A 24,025-nucleotide genomic window follows, 5' to 3' on the forward strand; every position below is an offset into this window, starting at 1 on the left:
TTTTTTTGAACAATATGTCCCATCCCAGCTACTGACTTTAAATTTTTTGACATCGAATGAATTCTATTTCCCACAAAAGGGATCTGAAATCCTGCTGTAAACCCCTCCCACAAATATGCCCAATCTGCCCTTTTAGGGTAATCCCATAGGAGCACCCTTAACACATCGGGCCTAACTGGCATTGGAGTCCATGCCCATTACACCACCCCCAGCACGTCCCCCTCCCCAGCTTGTGCTCTGTGTACCAGACACTGTTACACCTGCGCCACCCTGCGGTTGGCGCTTGCGCCACCCCCATTCTTGTTTCCTCCCTGTGATCTTCCCTTTCCGCTCTGGCAAGAACAGGCTGAATGCATCTGTAGCAGGTGCAAAAGCACCTAATTAGCCCCTGCCCAGTCAGCTCGAATAAGGAGAAACAGATTGGGGCTGATGGAAAAGGCCTGATGATTGGCAACACCTGCTGGCCTGACAAGCCAAGGGCTATAAAGCCTGGGAGGGAGGCAGAAGGCTTGGGGGCAGCCAGGGAGAAGTCAGTCAGTCAGGGAACTGGAGGCCTCCTAGTTGAAGGCTGACTCTGCCTGTGAAAGAGGTTGAATAATCCTGTAAAGCTTGTAAACAGATAAACACTGGTGGTGGGATAACTGTAGTTAAATAAAGACACGGGTGTTGCACAACCCTGAAGCCTCTCTGAGCCTTATTGGGGGCAGCAGGCGGGCCCCAGGAAGAGGGGCGGGTCATGGACCCTGTTACAGCATCCCAAAACATGCCTCGCAAATGTGTCTGTATCTACAGGGGTTGCGAAAACAACCACCATCATTAAATGCCCAGCAAATACTATTACATGCCTGGGGCCCCTCCTGAGCTTGCTGCAGTATGAACACCGCTGTCGGTGTGAACTCCTGGCGCCCTTCGTGTCATCCACTCCAACCACACTGTGTGATGAGGTATGTCCCACCTTGTCCCAGGTTGTGTTGCTGCCCTGAATTGAAACTGCTCATCATAATTAAACCAGGACATGCCCCCAAATATATTGTGTGCCCACTTAATTATATCCATATACTTAACCAAGGCAGGGCTCCTCTCTGGGTAGGCTGTACTGTAACACCCGCATAGATGAGGAAGGCAGCCTCCCAATTTTCCCATGTTCTTGGCACCCTTGGCCTCTTGGGCAGCTTGCTGTTTTGCTTGCCTTGCCGATGTTTACTGTCTGTCAACACCTCCGTGTGCAATAGGGATAATATATCCACCTATTCGCCTCTCAGGATTTTATCTTTAGTTGTACTGAGTAGGTGAACTCCCATCGGGTCAGCCACCCTGGCATAACTGTTCTCAGGACTGCATGGAGGGAGTTCTGCAGAGCCCTGCTCCCCCATAGACCCCTTGGGAGTCTCTACTGTAGAGGTGGGCAAACTGCGGCCCTCGGGACCGTCCTGCCGGGCTCCTGAGCCCCCGGCTGGGGAGGCTTGCCCCGGCCCTTCCCCCGCACTACATCACTGCAGGGTGGGTCAGAGGTTCGGGGGGGGGGCGGTCAGGAGACAGGGAGCAGGTGGGGCGGGGGGCTGGATAGGGGGTGGGGTCCTGGGCGGGCAGTTAGGGACGGGGGTCCTGGGAGGGGGCGGTCAGGGGACAAGGAGCAGGGGAGTTGGATGCGTGGTGGGTTCTGAGGGGGGCGGGAAGTGGGAGGGGGCTGATAGGCGGCGGGGGCCAGGCTGTTTGCGGAGGCATAGTCTTCCCTACCCGGCCCTCCATACCATTTCGTAACCCCAATGTGGCCCTTGGGCCAAAAAGTTTGCCAACCCCTGCTCTACTGTGTCCCATGATGTTGCATGCCCTGATGGCCGATGAGTCCATATGTGTCCAGGGGGTTCGTTCCCAACACAGACTTTGCTGCCCTGGCTGGGGGCCTGCCCCTGTCCTGCTGCCCAAACTTGAGCCCATGCTGGGCCTACCCTGTCACCCTGTGCAGACCCCTCACACCCAGCTGCCTGAACCTGCTGTAGTAAATGCAAATTAACTTGCAGTAGCTGTGTAATACCATCTGTGCCCCCACTGAAGGTGCCACCCCTAGGTGGGTCTTCCCAGGCTTCTGGATCTTCCACTCCTGGGCCCTGAGTATTTACTACCCCAATAGGCTCACTCCTGTCCCCTTCAGGTGAACTCACTGAGTGACTGGTTGAGCACGGTCCCTGCACCTCGCTGCGGCCCTTGCAACTGCCATCCCTTGCCAGGCTGGAAGGCTAGATACCACCTCTGCCACCCATCCCCATAAACTCTGTGTGGTTCAGATCACGCTCGGTCCTGGGATCAACATTACTGCCATCCCTTGTGTTCAGTGGAAGAGAACATCCTGGTTCTAGGTGACCTTGTGCCCTTTGGAAGCACTGTAATGCTGTGGAAGAAATCTCAGAAACAACTTCACTGACCATTTGCTGCACAGCTCTGCTGACTACCCCATTAATACACACAGCCTGCCCACCTGCGTCTGTGGACTCTTCCCCTCGGTCATTTCCCTCTCTCAGTCCATGGGGCTGCCATGGGTTATGCCTTGGGTTATTAAACACGCCACCCTGGGCATTAGAAGCCCCTGTACTTGTGAACACTCCATGCCTCTAGTGCCCTGTGCTGCAGCTGCTGCCTCTGCTTGTCCCCGTTCCAGCAAAGGTACAGACACCTGAGCAACAACCTGCTCACAGCCAGAAAGAGTTGTAGCCTGATAGCTCATACATCCACTTGTAGCACGGCTGGTACATGAAACAGTTAAATTTCCTTGCCTCCCCCTCCCAATGCACGGGGATTGTTTCAGACGCTAGGTTGCTTGCCAATTCAGCCTCCCAGATTGCAGCTTCCAGCCTGCCTGTGGGTGGAAGTACCTAGGGCAGGGGGATGCTAGTTCCCCTTCTTTCCACTCTCCCCTTTCTGCGTGAGCCTGAAGCCACGCTGTCTCGTGACTGCAGTAGACACTGCAGCTTCACTTCTTAAATCACGCCCCTTGTGTCCTGTTTGTAATTCTCCTCTGCCTGCCCTTCCCTGCCTCTGGGGCCGGGGGATAACAGCCCCCTGTTTTCCCGAGCTCATCTTTCTCCATGCCCCTGGAGCCTTGCTGCTTCACAATCCTGTTTTGCTGGCTTCCTCCCTGCATGAAACAAAGAAACTTTCCCCACCCAGGTTTCATACCTTCATGCACTTTCGGGGCGGGAGGGGGGAGTCATTGCTGCAAAGCTGACTCCGAGCCCTTTTATTTTACATCAGTTTCTGACCTCCTTTCCCCCCCCCCCCCCCCACACACACATCACAAAGCAGAGCTATCCTTCCTGGGTAAGCCCAGACAAACTCTGTACCACCTCAGTTGTGGTGCAGTCATTGTAGATGAAGTGGAGCGCAATTGGGGCAGCTTATGCAAGCATGCTCATATCATCTGTATAGCTCATTTTGTGATGGTTCCCTGCTTTGCTGTATAAAAGGGATTTGGTGACAGGGCATGCAGATCTTGGGCCATTCTTCACCACGTAGTGGTAGAGCAAATGATGGGGAGGTGACTTGATCCGTACGAGTGTAAGTAGAACTCGTAGAGTGTCTCTGCTCTGATATGCAATGGTCTGAAGGAAGGATTTCTTGCTCCCAGACTGAGGAACATCTGGTGTGGAGCCCAGTTGGCTGGGTTATGCCTGGGTCCAGAATTTAGGCTTTAAGCAACAAATAATCTCTGTGTAGGTGTTGAAGCTGTCTATAGACTTCAGACGACAACACTGCCTTGGGGCACATTCAGAGCTAGTTTTTGTAATGACAAGAGCTATAAAGCATAAAGGTTTTAAAATGATTGCTTACATTCTGTAGAAATCGATAAGTATTCCATTCCACACCCCCCCCCACCCATTCTGGATGGGAAGTTTCCAGCTCACCTTTAGTGCAGGAATTTTCAAGCATTGCTATCAAATTTCTGGTATTGCTCATGAGTACAAGGCTCTGTGTTCTAGAACTTGCTCCCCACAGTTCAATGATGGACTTAACCCCTATCAGATTCAGACTTGTTGCAAGAGGCATTTGTTCACTTTGTTTTTCCCCTTAATTTGGTTCCAAAGCCTATCCTGTCACTAGATTGTGGTCTTGTGGTTTGGATGGGCTTGATTTTTTTTTTTTTCCCCAATTACTGGCAGGTTGTTCACTCCTAAAATTTCTGTCAGGTGCCCAGATGTGTTTATCATGGGTGAAAATAATTATGGGGATAAAAAATTGTTTGAGGGAACACTTGTACTATAGCTTAATCTGTTTTGCATGCAATAAATGTGACCACAGAAAGCAGAATCCTTCAGTCTGGGTTGCAAGGTTTTGACTTCTGTTTTTCATGATCATTTTGCTTCCTCAGAAAAAGTACACGTGTTTTTGCCAAAACGTTAAGTATACATGCACGTGTCTTGCCCAAATTTTAACCCCATGTCTCTTAAGTGCCCGTAGTGTCTAAGTGTATTCAGTTCTGAATATTAATTAACAGGCTGCTTTGCCCTATCCCTTTTAAAGGAAACTAATTTTTTCTTTAGGTGCTGGTCCTTCTGATTGGAAGAAACTGTACTTTTTCAGGATAGTGATAATCTCAGGTGGTGGTGATCGTCACGTAACTGGTTTCAGAGTAACAGCCGTGTTAGTCTGTATTCGCAAAAAGAAAAGGAGTACTTGTGGCACCTTAGAGACTAACCAATTTATTTGAGCATGAGCTTTCGTGAGCTACAGCTCACTTCATCAGATGCAAGAGTCTCACGTGACTGACTCTCATTTAACCAAAGTGTAAACTTTTTAAATTGAAAACTTTATTTGTAAAAAACAGTTATGATCCAAAAAACAAATACAGAACAAGTAGAAAAGCGGGTTAGGGTCTCATAAGAGTCTTTGTGTCAGAAGGCCACATAGGTGTTCATAGATTTTAAGGCTAGAAGGGGTTATTCTAGTTATTTAGTCTGACATCCTGCATAACACAAGCTAAAGAACCTCCCCAGTAATTTCTACATGTCGCCCATAACGTTTGTTTTTTGCTATAGAATATCTTTTTTTTTTTCTTTTTTTTTTTTTTTTTTTAAAGGTATCCAGTCTTGACTTGGTTGCAAGTAATGGTGAATCCAAAGCATCCTGTTGTTCCAATGGCTAAATTACCCTCACTTAAATATTTGCACCTTAATTCTTGTCTGAATTTGTCTGGTTTCACCTTCCAAACATTGGATTTCATTATTCCTTTTTCTGCTAGATTAAAGAGCTGTCTACTCTCAGAAATCTCTTCCCCCATGTAGACTATGATAAAGCCAACTCTTAACCGTTTCTGGAATAAATTAAATAGAATGAGCTTCTGTAGTCTTTCAGTGTAAGATACATTTTTCAAACCTTTTATCATTCTTGTAGATCTCTTCTTCTTAGCACATGGTCCAAGTGTTTTGGCAGAGCTGGTGACAGCAGTGGGACTGAGGGTTTATCCCAATCTAAGATTAGAATTTGGCCGAACATCTGTGATTGGTTAATTTTTTCCTTGGTCTACTTTCTCAATTTACTGACTCCATTCATTTCCTAAGCAGATTTTCTGAGATGGACTCTAAATTATAGGCTAGAGAGAATACAGCTTCATATAAAACCCGTTGAGACTTTTGTTTAAATGTCATCAAAGGCTGAATTTATTGCCATAAGTAGGGCCAAAATGAAGCATAAAACATTTAAAGATAAATTCTAGTAATGGAAAAGACGTGCTATAGAGTTGAAAATACACTTTAAATAAAGTTCTTTATATGGATTTCTCCAGTATTGGCCCTCTTGATTCTTGGAATAGCAGACTGTGCCTGAGTAGCCTGCAATATGACCGTGTATCTTATTCACAGTAGAGCCCTGCACAGGACTAGTATAGAGCCCTGCAGTGGGACTGGGATCCTGCAGGACCCGCTGCCATACTAGCAGGAGCGGGATTAAAAAATAGTCCCATGCAGGGCTCTAGTTAGCATCCACTAAAACATTTTGAAGCAAATCTCCTTGACTAGCTCAGGCTTACTTGAAAGATCTTCTGTAAAGCAGTGGGGAAAGTATAGCCAATTTTCAGCCTGCACTGAAGAATCTGAAGTATGGGATTGTAAGCACTCCGGAGTTCCATTCTAGCATGGATCCAATTGACTTTGGATGGCTGGGCACTAGGCCTAGTCTTCTCCGTATAGTTGTCTTGTGTACGCTGGTAGAAAAAACATTCATTCCATTATTCTTTTCTAACATTACCCTAAAGAGATTTCCCTATGTAATATATTTCCCTAACTGCACATTACTATAAGGAGAACTATTGTTTTTATATAATATAGAAAACACTGAAAATATTTTTAACTAATAAAAATGACCTGAATTTAGAAAATACTTCTTAAAATGACAGGTTTCAGAGTAACAGCCGTGTTAGTCTGTATTCGCAAAAAGAAAAGGAGTACTTGTGGCACCTTAGAGACTAACCAATTTATTTGAGCATGAGCTTTCGTGGGCTACAGCTCACTTCATCGGATGCAGACTAACACGGCTGCTACTCTGAAACAATGATTATTAAATGTAATTACCTAACATGTTAAAAAATGTGATATGTTCTTATGTAAATACTCTTGTAAGGACCAGATCAGCACTGTATTAACTTATTTTCACCTTAAGGCAATTATTATGGAGGAGAAAATGAAAATGGTCCAGAGTAAAGATATTTTAGTTTTTAAAAAAATCATTTTAAGAGGTAAAGGAGTACTTGTGGCACCTTAGAGACTAACAAATTTATTAGAGCATAAGCTTTCGTGGGCTACAGCCCACTTCATCAGATGCATAGAGTGGAACATATAGTAAGAAGATAGATATATATACATACAGAGAAGGTGGAAGTTGCCATACACACTGTAAGAGGCTAATTAATTAAGATGCGTTATTATCAGCAGGAGAAAAAAACTTTTGTAGTGATAATCAAGATGGCCCATTTAGACAGTTGACAAGAAAGTGTGAGGATACTTAACTTAGGGAAATAGATTCAATATGTGTTATGACCCAGCCACTCCCAGTCTCTGTTCATACCCAAGTTAATGGTATCTAGTTTGCATATTAATTCAAGCTCAGCAGTTTCTCATTGGAGTCTGGTTTTGAAGCTTTTCTGTTGCAAAATTGCCACCCTTAAATCTTTTACTGAGTGACCAGAGAGGTTGAAGTGTTCTCCTACCGGTTTTGTAACACATCAATTCAGAAACCGAATCCTGTCACCATCCATGGTGAGTTTGCCAGCAAATTAAATAACAAATTACCCCAGGTTTTTTTTCCATTTTAGAACTACCTGGCCAAGTAATATAAATGTGTCTGTGTTAAAAAAACAAAACAAAACAAAACACCCCTTTCAGACTCAAATGTTTCATACGTGGTCTTAGTCCAAAAGTGAATTTTTTGTACCTGAGCAAAATCTTAATTTTTTTTTTTTTAGTTACACCCTGTTCAAACCCTTTGTTGATCTGATGCTTAAAATTTTTGAATTACAGTCTTAGCACATAAAGGAAGACTTCTGAGGGAGACCATGGCTGATCTACACTGAAAGGATATATTGGCATAACTACATCAATCAGGAATTGAAGTAAACCTCACACCCCTGACTGATATAGATATGCTGATAAAAACCCCAATGTAGACGTAGTTATGTTGACAGAAGAGGGCTTCCGTCAACATAGCTTTATTCAGGAAGGTGATGTTCCTGTACTGACAGAAAAACTCCTTCTGGTCAGTGTAGGCTGAGTCTTTTCTATGGGGCTATGCTTGTGTGGTCAATATAGTATAGACTTACATTGTGTCACAGGGTTGCAATATTGAGTATTTTATAGCTTCAGGCTTTATTAAAGTGCTGACCATGATTACAATGTATTACTTTATTAAACTGTCTCTTTATTAACTGGGACTGTCTGTACAAACTGATAACTTTTATATTACCTTTCACTGAAAGATTTCAACATTTTTTTATAAATATTAATCCTCTACATACTTGTGAGGTTGCTTCCTGTTTTACTGAGGTGCAGAAAGGCTGTCATTTGCTTAAGAGTCACATTGGAAATGCTTTGAGGAATTTGGTATAGAACTCGGAAGTCTTGGCTTCCCTTCCCCATGCTTGAATAGTGGAAAACATTCCCTACACAATTTTCTTTATTTTCTCTTAACTTTCTAAACAAAAATGCACCTTATATTTTGCCTCTTCTACCTTTTTGCTTTAAGAATATTTAATATTTTGTAGTGTAGAAGTATACTTTAAACTGCAAAATTAGTTCATTTTTGAGATTCTTAAAACACCTTTTTTTCAATAAGATCATTTCCACGTAATAAGTGTTTTTATGAGCCCTGAGTTGTGCAAATCATCTGAAGTTGTCTTATTAGTTCTTTGTGTGTATTGTGGTAAATTATGGTAAACTGGGATATTGGAGTTGTACGTTGACAAGTATAATCTGGACTCATGATGGTAAAGTACAAGTTCAGAGAAAACAGGAAGAAATACAAGGAAAACAAGGACAATAATTTTGAAATAAGAATTTTGTTAAACTTATCTAATTTTGACCTCGGTCTTCACAGCATTGTTTAAATGGGCAGCAGTATGGACACCAATGTAATTTGATTTTACTGAATCATTAAAATCATCTTTCTAAATAGCACAGATTTCATTAGTTAGTTTTAGAGTGATACATTCCTCCAGCATTTAGAAAACAATTGCAAATTCAGTAGTTTACATGAATCCAAGTTAGTGAGAACATGTGACTGATAGAGATTTTTTGCCTATGGCACACAATATTTTGAGACTGCTTAGCCACCAGTTGTGTTGGTCGTCAGGTGAAGATATCAGTGTTTTTAGTGTACATTATTTTAAAAAATGTTAAATTAAAACAAGAAAAGTACAAAGCTAGGAGACTCAGAATTAAGCTCAGTTTCACATGAGATCATACTCAAAAAACTATTCTAATCTTAACTTTGCCTCATTAGAGTTGCAAATGTAGTATTCTCTAGTTGAAGCAGAAAATACTGCAGTTTTTCTTCTTTGCTTACACGGGCCATTTTATTTTATGGAATGCTTGATATTCGTGTCAGTGTGAGATTTCACTTCTGTTGCCTTTCTACAGAGGTGAGGTAGTAGTAGTGAGGATGTGGTTCTGTGATTTGTGGAAATGCAACCTTAACTTTGAAATTCCTGGGGTTTTAATGTTAATTTCATTTTTACTCTCTTTGAAATATAATGTACTCTCTGATTATTGATATGTGCAGTGGCGCTGGAACATATTTATTAGTGGGGGTGATGAAAGTCAGCCACCTTATCCCTGTTCGCCCTCCCCGCCCTCAGAGCTGGGGCCGGGAGTAGGTTTCTGGAAGGGGGGAGACATGGACAAGAGAAAAGCGGCCGAGGTTGGGGCTGGCTGCCGGGACCCTTGGGTGCAAGGCTAGCAGCCGGGACCCCGCATAAAATCTGGGGGTGCTGCACGCTATGGATATGTGTCTGCTAACTTCAGTATTATTACTTGGCCCAAATTTTTGTTCATGGCATGGGAGGCAGAGCTTTTCACGATACAGGAATGTACCAAAGTGACTTTATGGTCTCAACTGTGATTTTAGTGAGTTGCCTTCAGCAGCAGTTCTTTGGAAGAAAATACTGTTTTCTTAAAGTGCAGTGTAGAATATGTGACAGTGATGCAAATGTAAGATATTCCACAGTTTGATTATTTGAAGTATAATTAACCCATAGCATACAGGGAGATTCTGTTTTATCCTCTTAACCAATGGGCCTAACATAGTCTTTGTGCCTCTTTGTGGTAATATATAAATTGTCTTCCATGTTTTTTGGGCATTCAGTGATATTCTAACAAGGGAGACTTCACTGATGTCAAATAAATGACATCTCATGCTCTCGTGATATTCCCCCATCATATTTTAAACCTGCGTCAGCATCAGAAAGTCATGGCTCTATACTCTGCACGGGGTGAATACATAGTGAAGTGCAGGCTGTGACTAGTCGCCTCTTTCTGTCACTGCTTATTAACTGTGGGATGATTTGTGGCATGGTTGCACCATTTTCAACACATGGCTAAAAGAATAGGATATTTGTGACAGTCATCTTAAAATATGTGTAGGGGTCAATTTCAAAAGGTATTTTGGATTGGAAAGTAGAAGGTTACAAACCCAATACTGTGACTATTTTGACCCCTTTCTTTGTCATATGTATCAACTAATAGGTCTTCAGAATATGAGTTGTATCCAAGTTCAGGTTTTTTGTACTGAATTACACAAGCTGGGTATCGAAGAGACAAGGCGGGAGAGGTAATATCTTTTATTGGACTACTTTCTGCTGGTGAAAGAGACGCAGAGCTCTTGTTCAGATCTGTGTAGCTTGGAAGCTTGTCTCTGTCACCATCAGAGGTTGGTCCAATAAAATATATTACCTCATCCATCTGGTTTCTCTGATATCTTGGGGCCAACATGGTTACAAAGACACTGCAAACAAGAAGTTACACTGTAGTACACAGTAATACACTGTAGTACACAATTAATATCGGAGAAGTTAAGTCTGTTTTCCACTGCTCTCCTGTTACTTTGTCTTATGTTATCCTGCAGTTCAGTTGATAATGGGAGGGTTGGGGGAGAAGCATCTTCAAAAGTTTACAGTATTAATGCATGGTTTTCCAAGACTTAGGTAATTGTCTATTTGTAATGGTTTGGTCCTTAAAAATAAATCATTTGTTCATGTGTGATAGTAAAATATTTAAATGTCTGACTTTGTTGCCCTTTCAGTTTGTGTGCATCCACTGCAAATCTTTCTAAACATGAGGATTTGTTGTTGGTAATTGGCTTGTTAGTAGATGTGTGAAAATTTGCAAGTTACTTTAGTGAACATAACCTTGAGATTTTTCTCACCTATTCATCAGCATCTCCATACTTGTGAAATAATCCTTTTGGGAAATTAAATTCTAGTGTTGGATGAAGATACCAAAAACATGATTTATTTTTATATGGCACTGAAAAGCATGATAGTACTTCAAAGGCATACAATAGCTCCTGTCCCAAAGAAGTTACAATCTAAATAAAAACCAGTGGCCAGAAGGGTGCAATACATGGATTTTTATTTTCCCCTCTCATTCTTTCTTACATTCCTTTTTATTTTAGTCCTTAGCTATTTGTCTTTACTAGTTTATTATAAACCTTAGTCTTTCTATTTAAATTTTTATTTTTAAGCCTTTTTTTTTCATTTTGTGTTTTTATTCCTGCATTTTATCTTTTTAATTTTTTTCTTTAGGTATCCTCATCCTTGTAGTATCGGAGTATTTTTAATCTGTTGCTCCAATTCTTACCTAATTGTTTTAATCTTTCCCTATATTTTTTTAGCATATTGTGGCAAAATGACGTCTGCAGTAGAGTACCTATTCTTAATCCTTCCCTAGCTGACCACCTTATTAGCAAGTTTGATAAGATTTGTTGCCTGTGTATTTTGATTCTATAAATTATTAGTTGTGGCTCAACTATAAACTCTTTGAGGTGTAGGGCCTGTGTTTATGTGTGTTGAGGAGCTCTAAACAACAACGTTGCAAGAGACATGATTTTAATTTTGAAATAAATTGCGGCTAAAAAAGTAACCTTAATTTTTGTTTCCAACAGTCAGAGCTTGAATAATGATGGAAAATTTATTTTTCAGATTGACTGCTTGTTCAGAAGGTGAAGTAACACCAAACAACCTTAAGCAAGTCACCTTGCTTATATAAATTTTATAAAGAGCTTAATTTAAAGTGTTGTCACATATCTATGGCCAAATATTTGAAAAAGTTTTACCTTTTTAAAAAAAATAGGTTAAATTTCTCAAAACCCAAGATGATGATTCTTAGAAGTGAATTTTTTGGGTGCCCCAGTTTTTGACTGCTCAACTGTAGACACCTTGGAAAAGACTGGTTTTTTTCAGAGAGTGTTGAGCACCCTATGAAAATTTTTAAAGATGTCCAAGTGGAGGACCCAAAATCGCTGATCACTTTTGACTCTTGGCCATAGGTTCTGTGAAACAGCTCAAATGCTTAATTTACAGTCATCCCTTGATTTTGCTTGGTAAGACAGTAATAGACAGGATGTCTGATTAGAGAGAGATGAATTGGTTCATCTTTACAAGATTTACTTTGAACGTGCAAACACTATTTTTGATGTGAAATTATCTGTAACTTTGAAAATATTGAAGGCACAAAATTATTTCAGTATTTCTTTTTATTTTAGGATTTTGTAACAAGAAGCAGCAACCTTTTCATCGAGTGGAAGACGAAACAGTGGAAAAGAACTGTGTACCATGTGTTAGTATATTGAAGAGTGAGAATTCTTGGATTAGTGTGTTTTTGGATTGTAAAAAGGGAAAGGAAAGGAGAGAGTAAAAATGGGGAGGAAGAAAATACAAATCACAAGAATAATGGACGAACGGAACAGACAGGTGAGAAATGAAGCTTCCACATGAACAAGTTCATGATTAATTCTTTTTAAAATGGGAGTGGAAAAGTTGTACATTGGTTTTCACCTGAGTAACATAAGTTTCTTCTGGACTCTGGGCTTTGTCTTTCTGTGTCTGTGGATAGCACATTGAAGGCCATTACCAGAATACAAATTAATATTAATGTTTGAATTTAAATAATTGCAATATTTATTTGGCGAGAAATAGTTGTCAATTTGTTTTACAATTGCTGTATAACTAATAGCCCTGCTAAAATGATATACTGGGACTTGCATGCTGATTGTCTGGTTTGAAGATATTTGGAAAAATCTGTTTTTCTTTATGCTACTGCTATTTGGTTGAAAGAACAACCCTTGTAGTTAATTATCTTGTACCTGCCATTGTTTGTGTCTCCTTATTACACTAATTCAGAAAGGATGTGTTGAAACTATTTGCTGCTGCCTGTAGGTGAAACAAATGTATCCAATCATAAACTGTGATTTTAGATATTGTGCTGATCCCTGCGTACAAGCATATGATTGCAAATTGTGCCTCTGAAATAAACTCCTCCACAGGGGATAATTTCCTCAAAAATTGAAGGGTGAAAAAGCCATGACTACAAATAAAAGTATGTTGAACTGTGTGTGCTTTGCTTCTGAGAATGGTATAGTGAAAGTAGATTAGTTACTTCTGTTCACACTTTTCTATAATAAAAGAACATGGAAGCATTCAATGAAATTGAAAAGGTGACAAATAGAAGACTGATAAAAAGAAATTCTTTTTCCACGCACAGTTAGCTTGTGGAATTCATTGCCATGACATGTCACTGAGGGAAAAGTAGGATTGAAAAGGGGATTAGACATTTGTATGAATAACAGGAATATCCAGAAGTATCATAGTTATATGCCTGCAGGATTTCTGGCACCTCTTTTCATGCATATGCTACTAGCTACTGTAGGTAAAAGAATACCATGTTAGATGGATCACTGGTCCGAACCAGTATTGTAGGCTTCTAGGTAGGCGGTAGGTTCTGAACCTGGGGAAGAGTGAGTAGGCCTTTCAGGCAACCCTTGCAGCTTGCCTGCATGGGAAACTTTTACTGGCATAATGTAAATTGTGAATTTTAATTTACCTGCTGTAGTTTTACAGGTATAACTCCCATATGGACATTCTTAGTCTGGTATGAAAGGGACTTTTTCCGGTTAATTTTGTCACTTTCTGGAGGTGCTTTAAGCTAAACTGAAAAAGCCACATTTATTTTTGAATAAGATCGTCCACACAGAGTGTTTATACCAATATAACTATAATGACTTAACTATAATGGTATAATTATACTGGTATAGTGGAACAAAAATTCACAAGTAGGTGAGCCCTAAGGTGAGATCCAGTTTCAACTCTAGTCTCCTCCTCACTGTGTTGCTACCCTGGATATCCTCAAGAAATCACACAGTTTCATAAATCAGCCTAACACTACACTATAAAACTGAAGCTGAAAATTCTTGTTCAAGCTATGATTAATACAACTTGTTACATAGTGTGTTCCAGTTAAACACTTCAGTTCAGGTTGTGTCTTTTGTGGTATTTTGCCCAACCCAAATGGGGTTCTGTGAAAGGGTTGGGTGTTAAGTGAGGAGAAGACACACATTCATATTCACAGTTGCACTAGAGTTTTTTTAACTATTCTGATTTTTAGGGGTTCATTTAGGATTCTTGTAAACTTTTTTGGATAGCCCTAGACATAAACATTACAAATAAATTACACTGACTATAAAAAGCAAGGATGGTACCATCTGAATGTGAACAAAAGCCAAAGGTTGTGTTTGATTAGCTGCAGTCACACAACTATTATATGTTTAGATGTAGATAAATCACTTAAGTACACATATTAAAGTACACTAATAACTTCTGGCTGTTCATTTTGATTTTGTTCATCTTGTTTGAAATCCTGGAGGAGTTCTCAGTTAACTTACGTCTCAGTTCTTGCTGTCAAATTTGTGCCAACCAACCTTGCTTCTTGTATAACCATGAATAAGCCATACTCTCAATCCTAATACTTTTCTGGGTTCTTTACCTCAAAGGCAATGCAATCTAAGATTTATTGTTACATGGGAGACTGGTTGGCTCCTGCCTTCTTGTATTGCTTGTGTTCCAAAGATTAGCCACTTGTATGTTTGCCTTTGTTGATGCTAAATATAGATGGCTAAGCTCTGACTCTGGGATTAATTCCCTAGCTGATCTGTTGGCTTGGCTCTCCAGTTGGGTCTGATGCTGTTTGTTCTAGTGATTGGGAAGATGTATTAGGCTTTGGTGCAAAGCTGGACTCTGACTTGATTTCTCCTCGTTCCACAGAAAATCAAAGCTCCATGCTAAAGTAACTCTTGTAGTCAGGCAACACAGTTCACCTACATCATCTTCCATCTCATACCAGTGTGCCATATGAAGCATAGAATATATGATATATATTAATTTGGTTTCTGAATAAGCCATTTCTTTGACCTAAATAATGAAGGAATCTAGGTCTCATTTTACTGTAACCTGAGAGCGTAATGCAGTAGTTAACTGTCATGTTTGTGTTTTTTCTCTATCATAACTAGCTAGCAAACCATTCATGAACATGCATATTAAATCCTGATGTGGCTGTTTAATGCATTTTCATTTAGAAACATTGAGTAGAGCATAGTAGTGCTTTACTTACATGACCTGATTTTATAAATTCACAGGGGAGAAAATCCTTTGTCTCTTCAAAAGTGTTTCCTTTTATATAGGATTATAACTGAGCTCAAAACAGAATATACCAAACTAACTATTACTCAGGGGGATTATAATTAACATGAGATGCTCATTGTAGTAATTAAGAACACTTATCTGCTTACATGAGCTATAGGGCATTTATATTTATTAAGCTGAAGAGAATAAAGTACAGTAAATTAGATGTCAAACTGAACATTACTTTTGTTATCAAACCTCTTCACAAATCAGTACCGGAATCACTTTGAAGAACCTGTTAACCTTCCTGTGTTAAGAAAGTATGAACATGTTTTGTGGAATATTTATGATTTGTAAACATCAGAAAAACAGATCACTTTTTTTAAAAGGACACTTAAAAGTAAGGAATTAGTATTCTGCCATTTCAGATTTGTTATTACAAGTTGAATCTTTACCTGTTATTTATTATTTGCATGATAGTAGTGCCTAGAGTGCTAGGCATTGTACCAACACATAGTAAGAGATGGTCTTTAACTTGAAGAGTTGGTAATTTAAGTTGCAAAGGAAGTGGGTGAGACAGTAAAAAAAGGTGAAGTGACTTGCCCAAGGCCATATGTGGGAATTTATCTACTGAGCCACATAGCCTCTCAAGGCAATGCAAATATTCCCAAACGGTGGTGAGCTTGCCTTCTGTCTGACAAAGAGTAACAGCAGAAAGATACAGACCTGCTGTTTTTCTGGTAATCTTCTTTGCAGTGTCAGAAGAAGAGGTACTGGAACAAATTACATTTTAAAAAAAGTAGTGTCACTGGGCCAGGAACTGTAAATTCCATAGTTCTGAAAGAACTGAATTATGAAGTAGTTGAACTCCTAGAAAAAGTATACAATATCTTATTAAAAACAGCTATTGTATTGGAGAACTGGAAGGTAGCAAAAGTTATGCCTATATTAAAAAAGGCTATAGGGTAATCTGAAGAATTACAGACCAGTAAGTCTTACGTCTGTATCTGGTACATGGGTTGAAATGATCATTGAAAAATACAATAATAAAACAGTTGGAAAATCATGATGTGCTAAGAGTCCAACCAGCATGGTTTTTGTAGGGAAACATCCTGTCTCACCTACTAGAAATTTTTGAACATGTCAATAATTTACTGGATAAAGGAGAACCATCTGACATAATTTAATTAGACTTTAGAACTGGGGGGAGCCTCTACTACAACACAGCCAGCTAAAACAGCTTCCAGTGTATTATGCTGTATTTTAACAAGGCTTTTCATCAGTTGAGTTAAGGTACAGGCAGTCCTCGACTTTACTACGTTTGAGTTATGACGTACGGCAATTACGACGCTTCTACAATGACACCCTGATTCGACTTGTGACTGTAGGTTTCGAGTTTATGATGCTTGGTCCCACAGTGGAGTAGATTGCAGTTTGGAGTTCTGACGTTCCTTTACGACGCAATTGTAAGGAACCAATTGTATTATAAGTCCAAGGACTGCCTATAACTCAATTGAGTAAACACAATCAAAAAGCTCACCCTATTTGCCTGTCAAGAGAAGGCTTATGTGCATGGAAGAATCCCTGCCTCTTTCCCTTCTAGACTCTTCTATACCACTTTTGGGAAGTTTAATGTGGCATTCTCTACTTCCTCTCCTCTTCCTCCCCTATTCCAAGAACAGCTTTGTTCTGGCTGGAAGTGGAGGTGCTGGAATACCAGAAGGCTGTTCTTGCAGTATTTTTGCCCTGATCTAGAAGCAGGATGCATCCGATGAAGTGAGCTGTAGCTCACGAAAGCTTATGCTCTAATAAATTTGTTAGTCTCTAAGGTGCCACAAGTACTCCTTTTCTTTTTGCAATACTGAGTAACTTTTCAAATGCATAATGCTTTTCATGCAACTTTTTTTTATGCAACTTTTCATAATGCATAATTAAACACAAACACAGATACAAGCACATAGGCATAGACATTAGTGAACTAAACATTTCTCCAATGTAACCTTTCCATGGTGAGGCTGAATCTGATTGATTAGAAAATACTTCTGGCTTCCTGGGCCTTTAAAATCCATAGAAATTACCCCAAATATGTTAAGAACATTAAAGTGTTTTATACAGAAAGAGATGTGTATATCAATATCTGGATACTAGGCAACTTTGCAGTGCAAAAATTGGCTGATTGTGTGTCTAACTGGCCATTTGCAAGTCCTTATTGAATGTAGGATTTGCCTATGAACACGGATATATTTCTAGAGCCCTACTAAAAATTTGACCATGTAACAATATTTAAGTTTGAATGGACTAATTTTATTCTGATATTTTATCTTTATTTTCATACATGTAAATGGAATGTGTTTTTTCCATTTTGTTGACATTGTTTTAAATGTGGTCTCTATGTTCATGTTAATATTGTAAGTCACTTTAATACATTCTGTATTAAAAATAACTCTTAGTATCATCTTGAAATAGTGAAAATCTAGATCAAGGTTACTCACGATTGTGTTTAAAGTAGTAATATTTTCATGAGCTCATTGGTTGTCATCTGTGTCCTATTGGGGAACAATTGCCATCATTATGATGGTTAGAAAACGTACAGTACACACAGCATTTAAAACCAAATAAAATTTTTAATAGGTTAAAAAAACCTATTATGACAGCCTTAATTTATTAATCTTACTGTCTACAAAATGGAGCTGCACCACCCATAAAACTGCTTGGTTTTTATGCTATATCCCTCCATTAATATTTAATTACTATTATATGACACATATATTTGAAGAACTTGAACCAATTTTCAGTTTTAAAAATATGATTTATCTAATAGTTTGTGAAATTTCATCCTGATGCAATTTGAAACTAAGATGAGCCTGGAAAAATCAGGGGTTCTAATGGGAAAAACAATTCAGTCTAAACTTACAGCAGTCCTGCTTGGTGCCATTATAATTATTCTCCTAATTGTAAAATGTGCTATCTGGATCATATGAAATTTGGTGATCTATGAAGAATGACTAGATCATAACTTCTAATTGATGCTTATCTAATTTGCAGGCTATTACTGTTTTGCAAGGTGTATCTTGCATGACTTTAAAAAAAATCCAAATGCATCAAAAACTTCATTTTGGATAGAGGGGAATGAAGACATGATATTTTCTGGTACAATATATTTGAGTGTTAAAATTGTTCTCTATTTAAAATAGTGAAAATTGTGTACTAACGTAAGTAGTTTCCAGTAATTTTGTTGTTCTAAAGCTTTCCAAAAGTAATTTCTTTTATGAAATCATTCAGAAACATGTGTTTAGTCACTACCCTTTCCTTCCTTTCATTTTGTTTCACTTTCTGTTGTGTATCTATTTCTTTCCACCTCCCTTGTTCATTTACTGCTATTGCTTCATTTTTAAGAATAATTAAGCAGCTGTTTTGAGGTTCCAAATCAGGTTTAGTGCTTTATTATATTTATACAAGAAGGTGCAATTATATATAATATAAAAGAGTGGAATACTAATTTTGTGTATATTCCCTTAATCTAATGATAGCCAAACATTTTCAAACATTTAAACTTCAATGTTACCCTTGTCTGCTGGGGCTGAGAGTCGCACCCATCTTTCAGATGAGGAAAACTGGGGAACGAGGTCAATTCACTGGAAAAGCAAAAACTGGGTTCCATGGAAGTCTGACCCAACGGCTTGTGTTCTAATCACTAGACACACTGCAATAAAATGGTGAAATGGAAGGAAGACTCTAGTCGGTTAGAACTCTTACCTCACAGACAGTATGTTAGTAGTCTTAACAAATGGTAGGCTGCTACATCTTTCATCTAGAAAAAGCGTGCAGGTACAATGAGTAATAATTCCAACTTTTATCATTGTCTGTTTGAATATATAAGTAAGCCCCAGTATGTCCAATGACTTGCATATTCCATTTCATGTAGCTTGCTAACATCTGCAACTACAATATGAATAGCTTTCCAAAATTCATAAGCCCTGTGCAGAGACTTTATTTGACAAATGTTGCAATGGATTTTCAGATGGACACAAACGCTTTATTTTATAGCTTTTTAGGAAACTGCAGACACTGGCCAACAGCCATTTTAATGAAGAAGTATATATATTGTTTTAATAAAATGGCTTTTGGCAGTGTGCTGTGTAGCTCTGATGTCTGTCTGTTTCCTTTAATGATACCTCCCACCAGGAGATATTGATAGTATGGAATGTATCTTACAGTGTAGTTGGCAGCAGAGAGGCAGCACTAACAGAGCTTTACTTACGGAAAAATGTCTTGATGTAGAGGGTGTGTTGATATAATTTCCTCACTCAGCTTCCACAGAAAACTCAAATTTGTCCCTCCAAACAATTTGTTTTACACAGGCTTGCTCAATATGAAATGTAGATACCAATAATTTAAAAACAAACCAACCCTAGGAGCCAAGGAAAACATGTTTTAGCATTGCTCATAAAAATATTGTTGTTCTGACAGCTGTTAAACATAAGGTGTAGTGGTTTATGAATTTGTAAAATGGCAACGCCAGTGCAACTCCATAATTAAAGTTGAGCTGAGTTGTGTACTTAAAGCGAGGATTGAAACTGTTGCTAGGTATGAAATGTACAGCACATTGTCCTCCTCAGAATACTTACTCTGAGTGTAGAATGAATTTCTTGAGGATTTAAAAGTAAATTTGTTAGTTTGTTAAAATTAACTAAAAATGGGTCCTTTAAGACAGTGGTCTCCAAAGTGGAGTGCGCAAGACCATCCATGGGGGTGCGCTGCAGGAGCGCTCCTGGACCTTTGGTTCTTCGGCGGCACCTCTTCTTCTTCTTTTTTTTTGCTTCCCCAGAGCTGGCCCTGTGAGTGCACGATTCAAAAAGTTTGGAGACCCCTGCTTTAAGATATGTAGTACTTGGTGTCACACTTCTTTTTATCCCCAGTGATTGTAAAATAGACTCTTCAAATTTCCCTTTTATAGTTAACTCTCTGAAGTCTTGTGCCTAGAATACATTTTTAAAATGTTTAGTTAGAATTAATGGTAATTTTTCCCAATTATTCATAACTGAAAGTTTCTCCTTCAGCAAATGCTGAAGAATAGTATTCTACCTCGGAGAATTCCATGGACTCTTTCAAAATGCTGCCATCTCCTATTGTTCACAGTGCGACTGAGACTACAGATTACCCTTGGTTAAAATGACTGGTGTCATTCACCTCTTCCTAGTGTTCCTCTCTGTCTCCAGACAGCATATGGGATCACAATTTTCCTTTGAAGAAAGGTTAACTTCAGTTTCATTCAGAAATATGGGAGATGGTGGCTATTTTTTGAAAGTGGCTTTTGTTTTAATTTTCTCTGAAGGAGAGGAGATGGTTTTATTATTTAATTATATTAGTACCTGGGGAGATAAGCTGAGATTGTGGCTCCATTTGTGACCTGTATGGAATGAGAAACTGTTCCTCCCCTGAAGAACTTGCAGTCTACGTAGACAAGACAGACAAGGGGCAATTGGAAAGGATATAACATACAAATACAAAAGAACAGTGGTGTTGGTTTGCAAACATCACGTTCTATGGGGTGTTCTTTTGGGGGGGGGTTGTTAGGGTTTGTTTTCTTTTTGTAGAGGGAGGGGACTTTTAGTTTTACTTTTTTTTTGCGTGGAGAGGTTTGCTAAATGGGGAAGTAAGTAAATGGAAAGGCAGGAAGGGGAGACAGTGAGGATGATGAGGGAGGTAAAGCAGGCATATAGAGCAAGTGGTGTGAGGCTGATATGAAGTGACTGCAGGAGTAAACAGTGTTGCCTAATGGATAGAGCACCAGTCTGGAACTTAGGAGACCTCTGCTCTGTTCCCAGCTTTGGGCAAGTCCCTTTACCTCCCTGTGCTACAATGTTAAATGATGCTTACCTCCCTTGTAAATTGCTCAAAGAGGTATGGATGAAAAGATCTATAAAAGAACTTGATGGCATTAATAAACAATAACAGTTGCCAATCAACCTAGGGAAGAGACTGTCCAAAGAAAAAACTGGGAAAAGACGCTGATGACATCTTTGGTGTTGAAGGACCCTGCTGCAGTTGCTTCTGTGTTTGATACCAGCTGAGTTAATGGCTTCCTCCTTTCAGGAGTTTCTTTCCCAAACTCCCGTGACTGTGGGGGAAGGTTCAAATTATGTGGATTTGATACAGCCTCTGCCATGCCCCTGGGGTGTAGCCCCCGCTTGCTCTCATTTCTCCCCCTCCTGCCATCATGTGGCATGTACCTGCTGATTAACTTTCTATTATGAAAACTAATGGCATAATTTAGCATTCATCCTAAATATTTCTTGTCATAAACTGCCTGTTATACCACAGCTTCCCAACAGAGACTGAGCAAGGAGGGGGAAATGAGGGGAGAGGGAATGCTGGGGAATGTATGGGTTATAGGATAGAGAAGTGTGCAAGGAAGTGTGGAGTGTAGCAGGGAGATGGATTCTGGGATGTGTTCAGAGGAAAGTAGGAAGATACAAGAGGGAATGAGAATTGGGAGGACATGAGTGTGGGGGAAATTGTTCCAGACAGTCTGACAGCTTTAAAGAAGCAAAGTCGCTATGAAAGCAGCTTAACTGGACAGTACTCTCTGGCTGTGTTGGGCTGCTCCAGTGTGGCATAAAGCAGCCAGAGCATACAAATGAATTTGGCCATAAAAATTTAAGTAAAAATGATTTAAAGTTCATACTTCATAACTTCGTATAATTGGAAACATCATATGACAATATCCTCATGGTTTTTTTAGTGTTCACATATGAAATGTTATCTTAGAGAAAAACTGACAGGCACACCATATTTTGATGCAGTTAAATTGAAAGTATATAATGGTAATATGGGGTAAAATACTAAGGGGAAGTTGTAGTTATTCTGAAACCAAACATTATAAACCAGGGATTGGCAACCTTTGGCACATGGCCCGCGAGGGGAAGCCCCCTGGCAGGCCAGGCTGGTTGGTTTACCTGCTGCGTTCACAGGTTCGGCCAATTGCGGCTCCCACTGGCCACGGTTTGCCGCTCCAGACCAATGGGGGCTCTGGGAAGGAGCGGCCAGCATATCCCTCGGCCCACGCCGCTTCTCGCAGCCTCCATTGACGTGGAGCGGCGAACCGCGGCCAGTGGGAGCTCCGATCAGCTGAACCTGCAGACGCGGCAGGTAAACGAACTGGCCTGGCCTGCCAGGGGGCTTTACCCTGGTGGGCCGTGTGCCAGAGGTTGCCAATCCCTATTATAAACCCAGGAAATTTGGTATTATGGGCAAACTTCAAAAAGAAAGCCAAACATACTAAAACTTGGGAATGCATAGTTAAATACCATGACAACATTAATTTTTCCTGGAAGTGACACCATTGGGTGGTGAGTAAGGGGGAAAAAAAATCAAATGTTTGTTTTAAAAAGAATTTAATTTAATAACCACAAATGCTAAACTGCATTAATCATACTCCTGGTTATTGCATGGTGTCACATGGTTATCATAGCTTTTTGTCTGGCAATGTGTATGTATGTATCAAGATTTAATGTTTTTCTAAAAGGTCTGCTCTACTTCAAACAGGAATTAATTCAGAGAAGTCCTCTGGTCTGTGTTCCACAAAACAGACTAGGTGAGCGCAGTGGTCCTTTCTGGCCTTAAAATCTATGAATCACAACGCTTATGTAAGGTAGTCAGTTATCTCTATATTACAGGTTTCAGAGTAGCAGCCGTGTTAGTCTGTATCCGCAAAAAGAAAAGGAGGACTTGTGGCACCTTAGAGACTAACAAATTTATTTGAGCATAAGCTTTCGTGAGCTACAGCTCACTTCATCGGATGCATTCAGTGGAAAATACAGTAGGGAGATTTATATACACAGAGAACATGAAACAATGATTGTTACCATACACACTATAATGAGAATGATCAGGTAAGGTGAGCTATTACCAGCAGGAGAGCAGGGGGGAAAAAGCCTTTTGTAGTGATAATCAGGGTGTTGATTTCAGACCTAAAAGTGGCAATTCTTCAACAAAAAAACTTCAAAAACAGACTCCAACGAGAGACTGCTGAATTGGAATTTATTTGCAAACTGGATACAATTAACTTAGGCTTGAATAAAGACTGGGAGTGGATGGGTCATTACACAAAGTAAAACTATTTCCCCATATTTATCTCTCCCCCCCCCCCCCCCGGTTCCTCAGACGTTCTTGTCAACTGCTGGAAATGGCCCACCTTGATTATCACTACAAAAGTTTTTTTTCCCTGCTCTCCTGCTGGTAATAGCTCACCTTACCTGATCAGTCTCGTTACGGTGTGTATCGTAACACCCATTCTTTCATGTTCTCTGTGTATATAAATCTCCTCACTGTATTTTCCACTGCATGCATCCGATGAAGTGAGCTGTAGCTCACGAAAGCTTATGCTCAAATAAATTTGTTAGTCTCTAAGGCGCCACAAGTCCTACTTTTCTTTTTGCGGACACAGACTAACACGGCTGCTACTCTGAAACCTGTTTGTGTTGAGTGCTTGATCATGGCATCATTTGGGAGCCCAGAAGGTCATAGAATATCAGGGTTGGAAGGGACCACAGTCCAACCCCCTGCTCAAAGCAGGACCAAGCCCCAGTTTTTGCCCCAGATCCTTAAATGGCCCCCTCAAGGATTGAACTCACTACCCTGGGTTTAGCAGGCCAATGCTCAAACCACTGAGCTATCCCTCCACCCAAAAAAGTTCTGTTTGTTGTCTCTGAGTTTTAGCTAAAATTTCAGGTGCCTGAATAATAAATGGCACATGATAGCATTTCATTTGGTAAAATACTCTACAATGAGTTAAATTACTTTTGGCAGATCTGTCCACTAGGTTAAAAAAAAAAAAAGATCTACCTTAGTGTAACTGTTTCATCTTCAAGT

General features: G+C 39.9%; 1 protein-coding gene across 8 annotated transcripts in view; it reads left to right on the top strand.

Annotated features, from left to right (window-relative positions):
* MEF2A (myocyte enhancer factor 2A) overlaps window positions 1-24,025 on the top strand; it is a 155,931-nt gene that overhangs the window by 45,903 nt on the left and 86,003 nt on the right. For 7 of the 8 annotated variants that reach the window (XM_074966536.1, XM_074966533.1, XM_074966534.1 and 4 more), the window contains one exon: window positions 12,241-12,448. In XM_074966536.1, the coding sequence (XP_074822637.1) occupies window positions 12,395-12,448 (54 nt within the window). In that variant the 5' untranslated portion in view covers window positions 12,241-12,394. Of the gene's footprint in view, window positions 1-838; window positions 945-12,240; window positions 12,449-24,025 lie in introns of those variants that run through there. The other variant, XM_074966531.1, reaches the window with a different exon arrangement.

This window comes from Natator depressus, chromosome 10 (assembly GCF_965152275.1).
Source record: "Natator depressus isolate rNatDep1 chromosome 10, rNatDep2.hap1, whole genome shotgun sequence".
NCBI lineage: Eukaryota > Metazoa > Chordata > Testudines > Cheloniidae > Natator > Natator depressus.